This window comes from Engraulis encrasicolus, chromosome 7, assembly GCF_034702125.1.
Source record: "Engraulis encrasicolus isolate BLACKSEA-1 chromosome 7, IST_EnEncr_1.0, whole genome shotgun sequence".
Taxonomy (NCBI): Eukaryota; Metazoa; Chordata; class Actinopteri; order Clupeiformes; family Engraulidae; genus Engraulis; species Engraulis encrasicolus.
Window position 1 is genome coordinate 56,725,020 of NC_085863.1, and position 21,067 is coordinate 56,746,086.

Genomic DNA, 21,067 nt, shown 5'->3' on the forward strand with positions numbered 1-21,067 from the left:
ACGTAGACTACACCACTGGCTGTGCATTTCATCAAGGTGTAGGCTAAATTCTCCAATTCAGGTTGATATTTTGACAACACTAATGTTCACATGTAGTACGACTGCAGATTTCGTGGCTTTTGTCTTTTTGGTTAGGAAACCATGTTGTTCGCTTTGTTTTTTTTTTTTGTTTTTTTTTAAAGAGGGCCGCCAAGGGGAAAATTCTCCCGGTGGGAAAAAGTGGGCCACTCCGCCCCTGCTTGTGTTTCATGTCAGATAAAACTCGTGGTTGCCTCTGCCAAACTCAAAACAGAACTGGTCGTGGCGAACAGTAAAAACTGCAAAACAGACTGCGGTCAGTGCCGGTTGATTCAGATTATTTCAACAATTACAGTCACAATCCAGATTCTTTAGTCTTGTCCAGGTTTTTTTCACATGATTGATCTGATACTTTTTGATTCCTCAACGTCCTCAGTCAATTTTGTCTTGAGTGTAGCAAGTCTTTGCCTTCTAGTGCGATTCGTGAAATTGTGTTGGAGCAGGACAGAGACAATATAAAAAGTGAGAAATGGAAGCTAGATAGTAGGCCAATTCATAACCTCCTGAGGCATAGCTTGCTGGATCTTAAGAGAAAACCTTCACCCATTAGTGCATGTGAGATTGTACAGTATACCAAATGAAAAAATGGAGGATAGCTCATAGGCTAATCCTGCACCTCACGAGACCTGCTGGGTCTTGAGTATGTGTGTAGTGTATAATGCAGGGGTCGGCAACCTGTGGCAGTGGTTTTCAAAGTGGGGGCTGGGGACCCCTGGGGGGCCACGAAGGGATGCTAGGGGGGCCACGGAAGGTTGGCAGAAAAAGTATAGCACATCAAAATAAATAATTGATGAATTAATTTGCACCAAAATAAACCATTATCAGCTATTCCCGTTATAACAATATTCCCATTATACAAACTGCATAATTATCTATTTCAACTAACATTACAGTTATTTCATATATCCCAATGGGACGCCAACACACACACATAGACTATGGTCGTGAAAGCGGGTGCGCAGAAAAAAATAGTATGTCGTTACCCATGTAAGGGGGGCCTTGCCTGGAATTTAATGGTATATGAGATGCCTTGTCATGGCTAAGTTTGGGAACCCCTGACCTATGGCACACGTGCCATGGGTGGCACTCGACGGCATGATCATTGGCACACATGCAGTCATGCCCAAAAGTTTCCACCTTAACGCAATTCTGAATCCTGTTCGCTAAAAAGTCATCACTGTAAAACTAGTTCATATTTAAAAGCCATGATCTATTTTCTATGTAGAGCTATGACCTGGTGTCATGTAAAACAGCAGTTTTCTACCACAGAAAGGAAATGTGCCGCTTAATTTCTTTCAGTCATTGAGCCACTGCGTGAAGTGCCATCATGTTACATGCGGTAAGAAGCATCAATCTGAGTTTGACCGAAAAAACTATTAACCTTGATAAGTGCCTTGATAAGTGATAAGCTGTTATAGGCCTACTCTCTACATAGCTAGTGATCCTCTTGATTTATCATAAAAATAAAAGAAGCTCAGGTAACCGCAAAAAGGGGAGAACCGCAACAAACGATACTTTGCGTTCAAAGTTTAAAAACAAAACAAAAAAAGCGTGCTGCCTCAGCGTCTGTTAAATTACATCGGGCATTAGTAGAATAGGCAAAATAATCTACATCTGCTTCATCTTTGAAAATTAAGTAAAAAGTGTTTCACTCGTCCCAGCTCTCCTGCTTAATTCTGTCATAAGAACTTATCCAACAAAATCCTATTACTATTCCTGTTTGTGTCCGTGCGCAAAGCAAAGTGCTATTGCTGTCTCTCAAAATCTGTTGTTGTTGTTGTTTATTCAAGATAAAACGATGCATAAATAAACGGCATTCGTGTATCCACGTTCTTCCAGCGGTCTAGTTATGTTTTTTGACTGGCAGCGTCCCTTATCGCAACTTGCGTTTTAAATTAACCCTTGACGTGCCATGGCAACAGGGATTGAATTGGGCTTTTTGCGCTGAACATCTACCACTGAAAACACTGACATATATACTGCATGTTGAGAAATATACTGCATGTTGACAAAGCTATGCCGTCAGCTCATGCTAAATATCAAAATATCCATTCATATTCTTATTTGTGCCTTTTTGTGCCATTAAACATCATTATTTGTACTCCTTAAAACTGTTGTACTGCAATAAAAAGAAACCAGCTGTTTCAGTGAAGGAGCCCATTACTGCATTATTATTATGACTATTATTGTTATTATTATTATTAGGCCTACTGCGGTATTAGTGTGGTTTTTAGGTGTGAATAGTTACTTATACAGGAAACTGCAAAAAAGCTGCAATATACGGTGATGCAAACACAAAATCGTCGCACTCCTAGGAGGAGTGGCAAGCATAGAGCGGCATGGTCATTGACAAGAGAGTTTCAAATTGATACTCGATGTCACAAAAGTTGCCTACCCCTGGTATAATGTATTGGTGCAGTATTGAGACAGAGATAGCATAGCAAGTGTGAGAGATGGCAGATAGTTAATTTTTGAGCTTAGAAGGTCAATACGAGTGGTTATTAGTACTGTATTGAGACTTAGATTGTTGAGTGTACCAACCCGATTCTCATCGTAGATGATCTGGACGATGCTACGGTGTTTGTGCTCCACGGGCGTGGGGGACACTGGCTTTTCCGGCTCCACTGGCTTGGCAGCTTCCTGCTCCAGTTGTTGCTGGTGAGATAGGATTAAATGCAAATATTTAAGCCTTTACCCGAACCGCACACCACCATGGCACAATGATGACATGGAGAAAACCATGAGGTTATTACTGCAACACTGAAGCGTCAAAGGAACACGGGACATTGTGGACTAATAGCACAGCAACATCCAATGACTGCAGATGTAAGTTAGCCTCAGGCTGGATGCATGAAATGACAGCATTTAGGTTGTAATTGTACATCGTCCCTAATAAAATAACCTGAAAACTGAATGAGGTGACTCGGAATCATTATGCAGCTGGAAATGTTCATCCAGCTGAATTGAACAGTTACTTAGGTTTTAACCCAGTAATTGCAAAATTAACAATAGGGGAGACAGGCAGAATGCCCCAAACATCAAATTTCTGTCTTACACATGAAAATCTTATGAACAGTTTGGAATGAAGAAATGTTTTAAAGTTATGAAAGAAATAATATAAAAATGCTCAATTTTCCCCTGGCCAGGCTGAGTTTGCATTCCTCCCTAATGAGCCGGGAATTCAATCAACCAGAGACAGTGAATGAGGTGATTAAAAAGAGAGGGGGAAAAAGAAAACATCTCTCTCCCTCTTTCTCTGTCTATCTCTCTCTCATTTATAACAAGACATACAACAGGAAGGAAGGGAGGGAGGAAGGAAGGCCAGCCAATTTAACCAGTTCACAAGCCCACAGTCCCCCTTTGTTCCAGAAGGGTGGACAAGGAGCGACTGCAGAAAGAGAAGAGAAGAGAAGAGAAGAGAAGAGAAGAGAAGAGAAGAGAAGAGAAGAGAAGAGAAGAGAAGAGAAGAGAAGAGAAGAGAAGAGAAGAGAAGACGGAAGACAGGAGGCGGACAGAAGCTTGCCCCATACGCCCTCTTTACCAGCATTAGAAACACTGTGACCAGGGGATTTGGCATTAGAGTGACAATCAGGGTGCCTACAGATATTCCTAGGTTGAATTTACTACCTCTTACTACCTCCAATTTTTGTTTTACTACCATTACAACATCGATCTTAAACTGACTACAGAAATGAAATAGCTTTCCAAAGCCTATTAATAACACAAATTAATGTTTTTATAATTTATCAAGTTAATCATTGAGTGTATGTGTTAGTACACGTTAATGCAGGTATGTTTCAAACATTTCTCAACAATTCACCATTTATAATGGTTAAACAATAGTGCAGTGCACTTTTAACAGAAGAAGTCGCTCTTCTCAGAGAGTGGGAGGAGAGAAAGAACCAGCAGTGCACCTTGACGTGGATTCCTGTAGTCAATGTCCATCAGGGCTCTGCTAACTTTTTGCGCTGGTTGCACTGGTGCGTCTAAAATATGTTTTCAGGTGCACCAGCACAAAATCTAGGTGCCCCCAAATGCCCCCCAACACCTGTGTGTGAGAGTCTGTGTGTGTGTGTGTCTTTAGCAGAATCAGAGAAAATACTGCACAGGATATGACAAAAATGGCAGTCATTATAGTTATGGCAGAGTTTTCGTGATTTGGATAGAGAACACAGAATCCATAACCAGCCTTGACTACCAATAGCAGACCTTCTGTAACCCTTAAGCCTAAGGCACCTGCAAAAACCTGCTGAACGCCTAAGCCAAGGATGTCAAACAGAAATTCAGAGGGAGCAAAATTAAAATAACTTAACTAATTTTTTTTTTAAAAGGGACTACAATTTCACATTTTAAAAAAACACTCATATGGTAGCTAGATCGATAGATAGGTTGATTTTTGTTTGTTTTGGTGGAAACCGAGGTGAATTTGGATTTGCCCTTCCCCATTCTGGATCGCTCCGAATGATGATTGTGGCATCTTGGCAAGCGCTTCGAACAGAAGCGTCTGCATCTCTCTCTCGTCACACTCTCTCTGTCTCGGTGCATGAAGGATGCCTTGCCGACAGATAGTACGTCGCTATCAAAAACATCTGCGATCTCCCGGGAGACTTTGCATGTCAACTCTTGACAGTGACTGAAACAGCCCATTCTTTGCGCTTGAACCTTCCGCGTGAATTCTATCAGTGGCCGCTGCTGTTTGCATTTCGTTTCCCTCCTTACCCTCTCGTCCGTTTCAAAACTCCCTGATTTGGTTGAGCACCACCTCGCTAGTCGCTAGCACATTATGAACTCGGGTAGTCGAACATTTTATTTTGAAAAGTCGGGCTGTCTATCAGCGCAAGGTGCAAGGGAAAGCCAGAGCAGCGGAGTTGAAGGAATGGCCGCAGTTCCAAAAACTTTTTTATTTTTTGATGGGCTAATACCTACTAGCACTACTGCAGAATGACTAATGGCCATTAAAATGGCGTTTAGCATTGTCAATTCATTTTGTTTTTGGCCGGATGCACAGGTGAAAAAACATTCAGCCTCGCATTCTTTTACACGACCGATTTGTTACATTTACCACCAATATTACGCACCATGTTACCCACCAATTTCCACCGCTTCTAACTTCATTAGTATTGTATGAACAACAGCTAATCTCAAACAGTCATCCATGGAATTCATGAAATTACGTTTAGCAGACCTTTCACTGTTTCACATCCAACCAGGTTAGTCGCGTCTTGCAGAACGTAGGCTACAAAATGCCTAGCAGGCAGCTTCTGTGGCGCTGCTGATGTCTGACGCCTGTCAGTCAGCTGCTAGTTAAAGGTTAAAGACAAGTTAAAAGAGGGAGCATGTCGCTAAGCTAGTGAAAGTCAATGGATCCGTGTAGCATGTAGCAATGCTACATGGATGCATTGACTTTCACTAGCTTAGCGACATACTCCCTCTTTTAACTTGTCTTAAAACAAGACAACGGCTTACATGAAAAATTAGACACTTTACCACCTATATAAACCCCAGCCAACGATTTTAACTGTATTAAGCTCCAAAATAGTGGCATACCCCTTTAACAACTACCGGTAGTATTAGCACAAAGCTAAATCAGTTCACCCAGCGTCCGTCCTTGCCGCTGCATAAAAATCAATTTGCCGAGATTTGAGATCACGGGCTACAGGAATCAAACAAATTAGAAAACAAATAAGACCATGTTGTAGGGAGTCAGGGAAAATTACTACCAGTTGAGATGTGGCTTACTACCTTTTACTGGTCATTATTTTGGACTTTTTCATTTACTACCTTTTACTACTTTTTACCACCCCGCGGGCACCCTGGGCAATATGGGATTGGGGCGGGCATTTGTGAGGAGGGCAGGGAGGTGACCCTATGCAGCAGGGGACATCTGAAAATACCTTGCCGTGACTTCCAAGGAGAAACCAAAAAGTACCACTTACATTTGTTGGAAATAAGCGTGTGTGTGTGTGTGTGTGTGTGTGTGTGTGTGTGTGTGTGTGTGTGTGTGTGTTTTTTAACTCATGATAAATGCCTATGGTTTTTATCATTTTGCAATGTCATCACACCAAGTTTTGAGGCACTACACCAAGTTCTCAAGTTGGCAAACTGTCTTTCACTTCCGATATCAGCCCTGATTTTTGGCACAAATACATCCGAGATCAGGTGCGGGAATGGGCACTGGCATGAAATGACTACAGAGAGAGGCTGCATTTCTCTCCAGCCATTCCTCACCTGTTTCTTTTTGAGCTTGAAGATCTGCTGCTCCACCTTGGCGATCTCCCGGTCCACACGGTCCATGCTCTGGATCAGCTCCTCCTTGGACAGCTTGGAGGGAGATGCATCCTGCTCCTCCGCCGCCTGCTGCCCTGCTCCCCCCGGGGATGACGCCTCTGCCTTGACATTCAACTGCGTCTCCTGCAGCAGGAGGAGAGATGATGAGGACGATTATGAGAGCAAAGAGGAGATGTGATGATGAGGAGGGGAGCAAAGAGGGGGAGCGGCGATGAGGATGAGGAGAACAAAGAGGAAGAGGACAACAAAGAGGAGGAGAGATGATGAAGATGAGGAAGAGAAAGAGAGATGAAGAGAAGGAGAGGGAGAAGGAGAGATGAGGATCCAGTGGGACAGCGAACTATACTCTTACCGCTTTAAGGTCAGATTAGACTTCTGCAACTGCGCTCGTCAAAACTCGCGTGGGAGTGGCCACGAACCAACATTGTATTCATGCATCTGCGAGTTCTGCGAGGTCCGAGGTCTCGTCGCGAGCCACATTTGAAATTGCGCGATTAGGATACTTTCACTAGCCTACATTGTAAGCACTGCGGTCATTAAGCAATGTTGCTTTCTATCCCGGTTAGCTAGGTATTTTCACACAAATTGCAAAGGCAATGCACTGGTATCATTATTTGACATACCCAGTCTGTTTTCACGAGCAGAAAATGCAAGCATGTAAAGACAGTTGATTCTGCCGATGTGTGTTTACATTCGGTGGAGGAACGGTAGTAAAACCGCAGGGATTGTGCCACGAGTGTTCAACTGATGCATTGTTTGTTACTTAGCTTGTAGCTTCGTGTATTTACACACATTTACACACAAGGCATTAATAAAGTTTTTAACAGAATACAGATCTGCTCTCGCAAACTACTGGCATTGCGCTGCCACAAGAACAGAACAAGGAAGTAGCGAGAGGACCAATCATAGTGCCTTTTTGTCTGCGTCCGACGGATAGTTAGAATTTTTTCGAGGCGCTCAACGACGGGCGCAGAGCCTCTGAGAGGGAGGCGTGGACTCGCATAGACAGAAAACGGACGGACGCAGATTCTATGCGTCCGAAGCATAAATCTAGCTTTACTCGATGGTCCCTGGGACTGTACAGTGTGTGTAAGGCCAGATTCATACTAGAGCGTGGCGGAACGGCAGCAAGAAGACGGCTGTCTTTCTGTCTAGTCTCGGCTAGTGTGTTCTATTCTGCCTTTCACACCGACAGCGTCAGTGTGCGCGGCCAGTTCTGTTCAAAATCCCCCCACAGCCAATGTTAGTTTGCTACTTTGCCATACGTTTCAATGGGAGGCCGCCGGTCGCTGCCGTCCAAAATCCGCTCGAGTTCTATTTTCCAAATGCAGCGCGGAGTGGAGCCAGCTGCCGCGCCGCTACTGCCCGACTACCGGTGTGTTGGTGTGGAAGGACAGATCTGTTACCATGTATGTTCGCCGCCGCCGGTAAAAATCATTTCCGTCCCATCCCGCTTCCCTACTCTGGTCTGAAATAGGTCCAAAGCATTAAAGAAACTGTACAATGACATATGTTCTTCTCAGAAGTGAGACGAGATGTCGCGCTGTCACTCCTGTTAGCATTTGTAGCTATTCAGCATGGTCAACGGTAAGTTTTGGGGCTGTAGTTATATGCGACCAAAGTCTTCCACGTTTTTCCTGTTTACATAGGTTTATATGACCATTGACCTGAAACAAACTTTGGTTACGCAAATTCAAACGTGGCTTTCTCCATGCTGTGGAAAGTGTGTACTATAAAGACAGGCGTAGCAACACATTCTGTGCGCTTCGACAGCACATTGATACCTTCACTTCCCACAATTGGGGAGAAAAAAAATGGAACGTGGAAGACTTTGATCGCACATAACTACAATCACTTAATACCGTTGCCCATGCCAAGTAGCTACAAACATTAACAAGAGTGACAGCGCGTCTGACTGGAAGGTCAATGCTCGGAGAGGTACGCGTCATGTTGTCTCACTTCTGCAAAGAACATTTCATTGTCTAAGTATGGTCTGTTCCTTTAAAACATTGACTACCAAACCACGGGAAAACCCGTTTTTACTTCCCATGCGTTGGCTCCTGGCGTCTGGTTTTTGTTTTTTAGTGGATTCTGAATCTACACATTCTAATGCACATTCTGTGTGATTTTCGTAATTATGTGATGAACATAACTCACATAGATCACAAAAACACCTACAGTCAAAACTCCTACAAAGTCATTGTTTGGATATTTCATCTGTGCAACTTATCACAATGCAGTATTCTTGAGTGTAACGAAAGCGAATGAAATCATGCACACTTCCTGTTCACGTCACATCAAGGCGCCTGGGTAATCAAAACATACCTAGCTTCCTAGCTTATCGTAAACACAGGCCTACAGAAGGATAAGGAGGTTTGCTGTCATCAAATTAGGTATGGAAATGGAAGTTTGGAATGAAAAAAAACAGCACAACACAGCAGCAACGTGAGTGTACTTCGGTGCATCTACTTTTTGCTATTGAATGACTGACATGCCCATCAGGATACACTAGTAACTAGCTCTTCCAGTGATAATATTAGCGGTAAACAGAAGTGATCCAGGTGTTTTTTCATGAAAATAGTTCACTTGGAAGCGACTGGTCTTCTCTTTGGAGCGTGAAAATATATTTAGATCCTCAATTTAAACTCTGAGATTCAAAGAGCGCATCCGTGACAAAAAAGCCCCTTTCTCCGGTTCGAATGGGGGAAAGTGCAATTTTTTGCTAAAGTAGCTGCCGCTTAAAGTTGAATAACTTCGGAATGGAAAAACGTAAAAACCTGTAGAAAGCGGAGATTCTCAGCTTTCGAACAAGCCCTACCATGTGTCTGTCTAAGACAAAATATTCGGTGGCTGTTCGAAAATGACAAAAAATGATGAAACTGGCTGGGAGTCTTAGGCTAACATTTCAAAAAAACGCCTGGTAGTCAATGTGTTAAGTACAGTGCGAAACTATGAAATATGACTTCCAATATTATGTCCTTACAATGGTGGTTAATCACAGGGATATGGACATGGAGTTAAGATTAAGCCTAGCCGTTAAGCATGTACAGCGTAAGTACATACAGCATTATATGTTGTTACAGCTAATCAGCGTCTGCTAAGATTTCCTGAGTTTACAACACAGAACACACAACATTTACAAGCCCTGCACTAAGTCTGTTGTCGTATGTTCACACTTTGTTAAACTGTTCTTTAGGCATTTCATTGTATTTAAGTTATAATGCCAAGGGGAGCTCCCCTTCGTAGCTTGAAAGTGGAGATCTGCCTAACTAGCTCAGGAATCCTACAGCAGTAGTTATTTGTTTCAAGAAAGGCATTTAATTCTCCAGCTAATTAGCAAGTTAATAACACAGTAATTATTTATACAGATGATGTTACACTAGATTGAGGTAATTCGGCCGTGCCTACACAGGCTTGCTAAATTAAGTATTGGATGTTGATACAATGTCAAAAGCGTTAAGCGAAATATTACTCTGATCCACCTACATGCTGTTAAAGAGCCATTCTTCCATTTCTAGAAATATGCTCATTTAACACCTCCCTCACTACAAGCAGTTAGCTGGTCCCATACAGTTAATGATACATTCTTGCTTAGAACAAGAGTAATGCTCGAACTAAAAAACTAAAACTGAATTATTTATTTAACTCAAGCGGAGGTGTAAAATGAGCATATAAGAAGTAGAACGTCACTTCAACCGAGGCAGCGCACAAGTGTGATTTTGGGAATGGGCGAGTGACCACCACACAGCATCAATATCATGCAATATCACTTCCACAGAGCAGGGCAGGTCGGAAGTGTGATTTCACTAACGCTAACCTTTTTGATGTCTCCGGCGAGGGGCCTGAGTCCGTCCTGCATGACGTGCGGCAGGGGCAGGACGATGGCTCCTGGTGAGGCGCGGGGGAAGTGGCCTTCGGACGCCCCGTCCAGACGCGGCCGCTTGGCGTCCAGGGCCTCATGCTCCACCTGCGCGCTGACGGACGACACAAACGACGGCTCATAGCCATGGCGCCTCTCAGGGGGCCTGTGGGAGCGGGGATGAGATAAGAAAAGTAGAATCGACACCTAATGATTTTCACAGTTTTTAACTGGTTGCTGAACACATAAAATAGATGACGTAAAGAAGCGAAAGACAGCATTCTTCAAATTTTTATTTTGCCTACAAATGTTGTAATGTAATTTAATGGTGACACACACTGAAGAAGAGCCATGTCTAAAATAATTGTAGGCGAATAAACAAAGAAAAATCTGAAGAGTGCCTTAGCTTCGTTCCTTTGAGAAATGAGATTACTATTTTTATTATTATTATAATTTTGGCTAGACTGTCTGCTGGATCAGACAGACATGGGTGATGTGGGGTTAGGTGGTGTGGGGAGGAGAGTTCTGGGAATAGAGTTTTGTAGTTTTTTTTCCGGGAAAGCGTCCTCATCCAATTTTCCCAGACAATCTGTATGAGCTTTGCACACTGCTCTGTCTCACTCACTTAAAAACTCTTTATCTTTACAACTTCATCCTAAAGCGCATCACCCCTGCCCTACACACTCACACTCACACACACACACACACACACACACACACACACACACACACACACACACACACACACACACACACACACACACACACACACACACAACTGGACGAGCTCCAGGCCACAGGCTAGGGGCATAAAAGATGGTGTGGGTGAGGGATGAGGGATGATGGTGTGGGGCAGAGTGAGTGTGGGATGGGATGTAAAAGACTGAGTGAGGGTGTAAATCTAGCTACCTCTCAGTGCCTGGGTGGAACTCTGAGAGCAGAGAGGGCCTGCGTCGACCTTGCTGCTGATCCTGAATGTGTGTCCGGTAGTCTGGGACGGTGAATTCCTGAGAGAGAGAGAGAGAGAGAGAGAGAGAGAGAGAGAGAGAGAGAGAGAGAGAGAGAGAGAGAGCATAAGAAGGTAAAAAAAGAACAAGGGTGAGACATAAATTTGTACTGTTGAAAGTCCAGCACCTACAGTACTCCTCCCAAATGCTCACATTAAATCCAAGCTAATGAAGCGAGACGATAACTCATAAAGAAATAAGCTTTTTTTCATAACCTGCGTCTCAGTCTGACTCCATGTTTAACTCTGGTGGTGCTACCAGTAGTAAGCTTACACAGTGCTGGTGTGAAAGTCACAGTCTGAAAACTAAACATACAAGAGCTTGACAAATAACCACCTTCGGTGCCACCCTTTTAAAACAACTTTTAACAGTGTCAACAGTATTAATTGAAACAAACCCATTTGTATACTAAAACAGAGGTAATATGATCATTTGATTGAACCTCAAGTCCAAAGAGGGCATGGCTATGGTCTGTTCAACATCATGCCACAGTGAGTCATGAAATCTTCCATAATTTGATCATCTATACATTAACCAGCGTCTAGCAGCACTTCCTGCAGTCTGGCCAGAGGACTTGCCAGACTGGCTTTGTAATGCCAGCGTCGGGCAGGAGAACAAGGGTATTGCCAAGTCCTAGACCAGGTCATATACATTTCAGCTTGACAGTTAACGGAATAATTGACAATACAAATAACTTTTCAGATATGCCTTCAGTCATAGAAGTTGGTTGTCCTCACAACTACAAATTCAAATCAAATGTACTGTGGCACGCATTCCCTTTACACACACAAACGCAATATTCATGCATTTGAAAAAGTAACATAATCTGCATCCAAGTGGTGGGTATTAACATGGGGTTCATTTGTTGCGCATCACGATACACATCCCACGATACAATACTATCACTATGTATTGCAATAAATGTATTATTGCGAGATATCAATATAATTTAGACATTTACTTGATTCATATTCTGTTTTCACATTTGCCAACATCCTACAAGAAAAATGTAAATAAAAATATGATAGTTCATAGGTAGAATAGGTTGCAGCAGGCTAAATAATCCTTTTTCAGTTTGAAAATAAGCTTAATTATGTTGATGGTTTGAAGCTTGGAAGCACCATCACATCATATCATGTAATTGTGTTCTGGACTGAAGGGTAACAGAACTTTGTGAGGACACATCACGATCACGATACTGTGTTCTTTGATTGAGATACAGTATCATGACTCGGTGCATCAAAATTATCATGATTGAATAGTTACAGCCCTATTGCATCCTGAATCAGAACTACAGATGAACATTGTCTTCCTTTCAAAGTAGGGCTGCTCGATAATAAGAAAAATTAATGTCACAATTATTTTTGTCAATATTGATATCACGATTATTTTAGACGATATTTCTTTTAAAACAAATAATTGTGCTGAACAATTCACAATCTTCCCTCCCTTCAGCAGTGTGAGTGGAGGGCCAGAGAAACACACAGTGTTGTTCTGCATGAGTGTTGGGTATCAAGTCTGCTCTGTGCTCGCAATGGCTGAAGTGGAGGAGAATGCATTGCGCTTAGCGTAACCTACCTTTAGGCAGTATAGACAAATAACAAAGATAGTGTTTCAAATCGATATTGTGAAATGTATTGTTTGACAGCAATTGATATCACAATATAAATTCGATATATTGCACAGCCTTATTTCAAAGAACACTTAAAGCCTAGATGTGCAACAAATGTGTTGTTCTGTTTGGAGTTCTGCATTTAAAGGTACACTGTGCAGGAAATGGTCAAAAAAGGTACTGCAACTATGCTGCTCATTGAAACTGGGCTGCCTATTGCCTAATTTGTATGAAAAGTGCAATTTTTCCGGTCATAATGAATACATAGAATTTGATGGTGGTGGTAAGTATTCAAGAAAAAGTTAACATTAGTGAATGGGTAGCATGAATTCTGGAAATAAACAACTGAAAATGTTACACAGTGTTCCTTAAGAAACAACTACTTTTATAGGTTCTTAAGAACACATGATGAATAAATCAACCTATCAAAGGCACTGCTGTACTGACAGTAAGAGACAGGAGGACCATGGCTTTAACAAATCAAGCCTTTCTGGTTTGCCAAATTATAAAACACCCCAAACACGGCAGAATGAACCCGCCATTCCTTAAATGTGTGTGTGTGTGTGTGTGTGTGTGCGTGTGACTCCAGTTGAGCCAGCAGCCTTCCCCACCCCGTCATCATGAGCTTCTCACTGTGCAACTGCATCTGGGAAACATGCCCGAGAAGCTTATCAAAAATAGTTAGCTAGTACATTTCTCTAGAAAAAATGGTTTAAAACAATATACAGCTCCAGGCCTTTTTATTAGAATAGCATGAAAAAGTTGATTTATTATATACACAGTTTATATATATACAGTTTATCAATAATGTTGAACTGTCATGGATTGTAGATTCATGGCCCAGTTTCTTAACTATTCCAGTCATTATTTTTTTTTTTTTATATACGTTGGCCTTCCAGCTCAAAAAACCCATGAATTGGGGAATTCGCAGCATTAGAATATTGTAATAAAATCAAATTTTTCTTCATCAAAATTCGGGTCACATTAAATCAGTTGAAATTTGGTACTTTCTACATAACATGCAATGTTCAATACTTGGTTAGGACATTCTCTGTCTTCATAACGGCCATGATGCGTTTAACATTGAAGTCAATGGCAAAAACAGTGCATGGGAGTTATGGAAGCTCAGATATCATTGATGCTTTGCTGTCAGCTGTTCTTGTTTGGTGACCTGGTGCCCCACACTTCACTCTTCATTTCTGGTGATTTAGAATTAAACTGGTGAGTTAGCGCATGGAAATCTACAGGGTATATTGAAGAGTGAAGTGTTGGGCACCAGGTCAACAAACAAGAACAGCTGACAGCAAAGCATCAAGGATATCTGGGCTTCCATAACTACCATGCACTGTTTTTGCCATTGACTTCAATGTTAAACGCATCATGGCCGTTATTAAGACAGAGAGAGTCCTAAACAAGTATTGAACATTGCATGTTATGTAGAAAGTACCAAATTTCAACTGATTTAATGTGACCCGAATTTTGATGAAGAAAAATTTGATTTTATTACAATATTCTAATGCTGCGAATTCCCCAATTCATGTTTTTTTTTTAGCTGGAAGGCCAACGTATATAAAAAGAAAAAAAATAATGACTGGAATAGTTAAGAAACTGGGCCATGAATCTACAATCCATGACAGTTTAACATTATTGATGAAATTATGGAAATAAATCAACTTTTTCATGCTATTCTAATAAAAAGGCCTGGAGCTGTAAATACTCTTAACGCAAGATTGAGGTTTGACTTTATCTGACTGCTGAGATTCAGTCTGTCACACAAGAAATTGATAATCATTTTTTTCATGGTTAAAAACTGTCATGATATCGGATTCGCTTTAGAAATCCAAGTCTTATGTTTTTATTTTCAGAAATGATCTGCATCTTCAAAAATGGTGGGACATGAATCCTGGCCACAAGGCCTATAAGCTTATCAGTGATTTAAATTCTTCTCTCATGAAACAGTGGAGTCTTTGCAGGACATACAGAACATTCATCAGGCCATAGCAATTATTCATTAACCAATCACAGAGGTTCTTGAGGTAAAGCTTTCACACACCCGCACACACACAAACACGCACACACACGCACACTTATCAGTCATATCTGTGGGATATGAGCTGATGCCTTAGTAGCCTTTGCCCAAAAGCATTCTATGGACTGCATAGGCCTAAATGTTGTGAACTTTAAACATTTGCATTGCACGTCGAGCTTCCTGAAGGGATATTTGCCAGACAAAGGCCACTGTGAGAATAGCCTGGCTGCCAGGATTCAAAATAATGAGTAGCAAGTAACAGTCAATGTCATAAGTAAGAGTTTATGATTTCCCAGATTGCTTTGAACCCAAAACACTAGTACAGACTCCACAGTGAAACAAAACAAATTGAAACATAATGGTATTTTTCTGCCATTTTATGCATTTCTTTGCGAGCATCATACTATTCCCAAAGCACCCTGAACCAGACATATAGAGCGTGTCAACAACATGCTACCTTCTTGGCCTTTGAATTAATTCACCTGGAAAGTATGGTTTTGAGGGGAGTTGTATCGCTACTGAAGTAAAGGAAAAGGCTTGATGCGACGTAGAACAGCCATGCAGACGCAGAAGCTAACACTGGACCTGGATTGAGAGTTCCAACACTTGTGTTGCGTCTCTTGCAAGATATTCTCATTTTCCAACGTTCTAATCACAAACTGTGTGTTCTATCCGCTAAAATGATGATGGAAAATCATCTGGCGAGTCAGAAAAATGTGCATGAAGACGGCTGGTTGTGACGTTTTATTTCGTTAGAATTGTCCCGTTGATTGAAAACCAAGCTGACGGATCGTAGATTGCTAAAACACAACGCACTTAAATCACACTTTAAATCTGATGGAAAAATCACTAACTTATAGAGAACAGTGGCACGCAAGTTTATGGCTATACTATACTATACCATTGAATGCTCCTTATATTGAGTTTTATTGCTGTTATGAATCAAAGGTTTCTGACACCACATGGGAAAAAACGCACATTATACACAAGTTCCTAAATGAATGCTCATTGTTGCGAAAGTGGCAATGGGAGGAGGGCAGACATTCCCTAAGGGCTGTGTGAAAATATTGCTAGTTCAAAAATCCCTCAATTCAGGAGGTGATCCAGATCATTACCAAAACATAAATCAGTTCTTGGCTACTCATATTTTGACCCATCCAGATAGGTTTATCAAAATCTGTCCATAAACTTTTAGTTAGCCTAAATAGTCAGTAAACGAAACTGCCAACAACAAAGGTAAAAAAAATTGTGTCCTTGGGTAACCACTGGCCCAGTCAGCCCTTACAGCCTTGCTCTGTGCTGCCAGCTGTTTTTTAGAACTGCGTCCCCATTCCCTCATGATACATGACTCTATTGGAGCCTATATGCAAACACAAGTCATATATGCTGCCCTTTCTGTAAGCCTTAAGTAACTTATGTGGGAGAGTCTTGTTCTTGTTCTTGTTGCCATAAGTGAAAATGGTGAGGGTGCTGCCGGTGTGTTTTTACAGTAAGTTAACTTTCAGGTCAATTTACACAATTTATACGATTAATCTGGCCAAATATGTCAGAGCAGTTCCCTTGACTTGTGTGAAAGCAAAAAGTTCACTCAAAATCAGCCACACAACAGCGCAGTGAGCATTGTAGTTCATTTAACTACATGTTCTCCAAGTGGAGCTGAAAACCCAGAGTGTAAAATGAAATAAGCCCAACAGTCTGAATTGCTTATGTACGTCAAGGGGACGTGGACTGCCATATGATTGAAAACTATGCTCTCTCTGACTTTTAGATGAGTCTGTAGTCTACAAGATAACAGTGACTGAGTTGTTGCATCATACTGGTAATTACACACGCATTACAGCCTTCGTAAAGCTACAGTACCACTGTCGTAGTCCGTTCTATGCACACTATGGTCATCAACGCACTGGCTAAGTTCGCATCTTGGCGCAATCTAACTTGAGGGATACATTTCAGCGGTTAATGCAGAAAATGAGTGATGGAACTGCTGCTTCCTGTTTTGCACATGTTGCCAACTTTTTTGTCCTTATGCAACAAGTAGTTCTATTTGCAAGCTACGTATATTTGCATTGGCTGATCTTGTAGGTCTCAACATGAGTAGAGCATACCATGTAGAATGCATCGTCCAGGTTAGCAAGGCTGCCGATAAAACAAACATGACAACTCCCATCATTAGCTGCAGACAGGCACTCGAATCAACACTTCTGAATCGCCATGAGTGCAAAATGGAAAAAAAAGACAAAAAAAAAATGTGTGTGGGTGAACTTGGAAAGGCGCAGGACAGTAACCAGCTCTTACCGGCTGATGACGTGCTGTGCTGAAGGTGTACTGGACAGAGTGTGGAGGGTAGCGGCTCTGCTCGCTGCTGAAGGCCCCCTGGCTGGGGGGGTATCCTGAGCTGGACATGGCTGGTTGGGCCGGTGCCAACGCAGGCCTGGGCCCAGGGCAGGGTACTGAGGCTCCGCTCACGGTCTCAGCTGGGGCATGACTGAGAACCCAAACCACCTATTGACAAAATGACACCAAGGAAAACGTATGCAGGTTACTGGTTAGGTTTATAATACCAACAATAACTATTATAATAATTCAACTTTGATAATGATTTAAAGGGGTATTCCACTATTTTGGGGCTTAATACAGTTAAAATCGTTGGCTGGGGTTTATAAAGGTGGTAAAGTGTCCTTTTTTTCATGTTAAGCGTTGTCTTGCTGTAAGACGAGTTAAAAGAGGGAATATGTCGCTAAGCTAGTAAAAGTCAATGGATCCGTGTAGCATTGTAGCATGCTACACGGATCCATTGACTTTCACTAGCTTAGCGACATGCTCCCTCTTTTAACTTGTCTTAAAGCAAGACAACGGCTTACATGAAAAATAAGACACTTTACCACCTTTATAAACCCTGGCCAACGATTTTAACTGTATTAAGCCCCAAAATAGTGGCATATCCCTTTAATTTTATGACATGTTTCAAGACACCCAAGGTTGCAGAGACCAAGAAAATGCAAGCTGATTCAACAACTGAATTATCATTAATAACGTTCCAGTTATATTTTCAGAGATAATAACATTTTCTGAGGCATGTTTACACACCCAAGGTCACTTAGAGGGTGCTTTAGTTTTAAGGCATGTTGAAATTAAAAAAGCTGGTTTTGCAGTATGATTGAAAAATATGTTCATCACAGATGTGTCTGACGAGATAACGTTAGCAAAAGACCTTGCGTCTGTCTGTGACCTGGCACTTGTGGTGTAGTAAACCTGTTCCAATTGCTGAAAACCATTTCTATACTTTATAACAGAAGCCATTAGTATTCTGTTCCAAAGATTTAATAGCTTGCTTGCAAGCAAATCAAAACATGACAAAATATTTTTTAAAAATCATCAAAAACGTAAAAAACAGACACACCAAGAACTCAGACATCAACATTTTGGTCTTTTTTCCCCTTTGACTTTCACCCACCTTAATGTCTGTACATGTGTGTGGTGCAAGTTAATGGTATGTGTAAGTTAAGACATACTTGACCCTTTGATTTGGTCCTGAGGCTCGATAAACTCTACGAGTTTCATGTACAAAGTTTTGATGAAATATGTCCACCTCCACTTATCTCGTCTCCTCAAACATAGAATGCTTAGGCAATTCAGTCCATCTTTAAAAATGACCACTGATTGTACTCTCTGCTGCTATGCGAGTGTGTGCGGGTATTTATTGTCCACCAGTATGTTGGTCCTCTTATTGCACTTATTGTGTGTGTGTGTGTGGTACATGTCTTGTATCAGTATGTTAGTTTTTCTCCTGCACGTGTGTGCGTGTCTGTGTGTGTGTGTGTGTGTGTGTGTGTGTGTCTGTGTGTGTGTATGTGTGTGTGTGTTAAGTTAACCCTGTTGTAGGCGTTTTGACAATAAAGTACACTTGACTTGACTACAACATGTGGCTTTTTTTAGTTGTCAAATATAATCCAAGTACAAAGGTAAAATCGCAGGGGATGAGTGAAATCGCAGAAACAAACCAATCCCAAGCCAACGTGGCAGTTTGCTGAGCATGTACCCACAGAGAGCTCAATAATTACACATCAGCTGGGCTACAGCTTTATCCTGTCCTTCATAAGAAAATGATCTTGAAAAAAAAACCTCAAATATTCTACTGCTTCAATGTTTCATTTTAGCATGCATCAGAATCAGACACTGTACTGTCCGAACAGTCATCTACAGCTGCTCTCAGCTATCCACATAAACAATAAAATGCAAGCCAAGCTTTACTCTGCAACCACTCTTCAGAGTAAATAAGCTTAAACAGTTTCATATCGGATAGATCATACCCAACTGTGTAGTGTGCATACCTTCTGTATTTCACTTGACGTACACTTATCAAGTACACATACTTGCATATAAAACACAATACAAACCAATTTTGCACTACTGTTCAGGTCTTATTGTGATCATTTCTGTTAATACCCCACAGTTAATGGCTCATTTAACTGAGATGCATATTTGGAAGTGGCCCTCCGGCATGAAAACTGGAGGCCACTGAATTGTCGGACTCCAGTCATAACAACAATACAGTGAGCTTAATATTCGCCTTCAGTTCCCGTCAATCGATTCCCGGCGGACAATGAGGCAAATTCACGGCCCTTTACTTTCTGAACTAAGAAATGCAATGGCACCGCATGGTAAGAACTTCGTAACAGTTTTCGGTGGGTAATGCCCATTTCGCTGTCTAAACATTTTCCTTTCACCGTGGACCCACGACCCTGACGTTTTACTATTGCTGTATTTTCTCTGCCATGCCTAAAAAGTTGCTATTATGAACATACACCGTTTCAAAACACAGTGATACATGTTGCTTTGATTAGTTAAAATAAACCTTAATAGAGTGCAGATTCACATTTCAAATGTCAGGCAAGATGATATTCAAAGGAATGAGCACGTTTGTGGTGTTATTATGATTGCTTAAAATAAAAATAAAAAATAAAAAAAGGACGAGGTGATTAATGGACGGGATTAACTTACATCTATGACCATCCCAAAACATGTTAACATTTGTTGTGTTAGTTGTAACTAGCTTCATAGCTTAGCTAGCCAATGCTGCGGCTCATTATGTGGTTAGGTAGTTGCTGCTCTGGCGGGTAAAATCATCTCCAAAGCTAGTATTGCGAATCTAATGAGAAAGGCCAAGCTTGGAAAATGCAATAACTAGATCTGTTGCAATAATATACATTTGTGTTTTGACGGTTCCAGGATAGTAGACTAAGTATTTCTTAGGGGACTGGCATAACCAAATGGTTGGTTAATGTTAGCTTGTTATTGCTAGCATACAGTATCTTTATTACTGGAACAAGGAAATGCGCCCATTTTTCTATTCAATAGGACTTCTGAATCGCTCCATAAACGCCTCCTGTATGTACAGTAATGAATACCAAAGTGTCTGGCATGATAGACAGGCCAGCAATGATAGTTGCAAAGTATTTCTAGCCTTGGTTTAATTTCACCTCTGCATTCTCAACCAAGCCGCCATCTTGCAAGGAGTTGGTTACACAGACACAAACGTAAACGTCCAGGCAACAATGTATTTTTATACAAGCAATTATAGCAGTGTAAAGAATAAGACCGTAACTTACCACATACTTCTGTATAAACCTCCCACACAAAACTAGATGTACACTTGTTTATAAAGTCGGAGAGGTGATGGTTACTCCGCGGATGACGGACTAATCGAATGTTGCAGGCTACAGGCTGCAGCACACTTCAACATTGTATTTATCCTAGAAGTACTACGTGTATTGCCCTTGCGTATATTAGGCAAACTGAATTTTGTTCTGATCTTTGGAAAGCGTTACGATTCACTTTTATGAACGATTTGTCGTTGAATATATACCGCAAATGATTTTGAAACAAAACCGAAGCCTTTGTGTTCCTTTATTTTCTTACATCTATCATGTAGGATAACATGGTGTGACGTTAAATAGTTCCCCACAGACGGCCAGAAGTTCCGACATGTCTCAGTGAACTCCACCCAACATTTTATATTAAGAAATCTGATTGATATTTGTCTGATACATACATGATCACAGCAGAGTAACGCATTTTAGTAGTTGATATCCTCTATGTTACGTCCTACTTATGAGGGTTGCGTTGTTACTCAAATGGTTTCGTTACTGACTGTAGGTTTTCATGGATTTAAATGGCGTCAAAACGTTTGAAAC

At 41.4% G+C, this 21,067-nt stretch overlaps 1 protein-coding gene across 14 annotated transcripts in view; it reads right to left on the reverse strand.

Moving 5' to 3' along the window:
• The window catches only part of ncor1 (nuclear receptor corepressor 1), a 114,081-nt gene extending 93,303 nt beyond the window's left edge, over window positions 1-20,778 (reverse strand). For 11 of the 14 annotated variants that reach the window (XM_063204086.1, XM_063204081.1, XM_063204087.1 and 8 more), the window contains exons 1-6: window positions 20,483-20,778; window positions 17,169-17,375; window positions 11,135-11,232; window positions 10,184-10,391; window positions 6,307-6,489; window positions 2,620-2,733 (exon numbers count right to left, since the gene is read on the reverse strand). In XM_063204086.1, coding sequence (XP_063060156.1) covers window positions 2,620-2,733; window positions 6,307-6,489; window positions 10,184-10,391; window positions 11,135-11,232; window positions 17,169-17,276 — 711 coding nt within the window. In that variant the 5' untranslated portion in view covers window positions 17,277-17,375; window positions 20,483-20,778. The remainder of the gene's footprint in view (window positions 1-2,619; window positions 2,734-6,306; window positions 6,490-10,183; window positions 10,392-11,134; window positions 11,233-17,168; window positions 17,376-20,482) is intronic. The other 3 variants (XM_063204088.1, XM_063204084.1, XM_063204074.1) reach the window with 2 other exon arrangements.
• Between the last annotated feature and the right edge of the window lie 289 nt (window positions 20,779-21,067).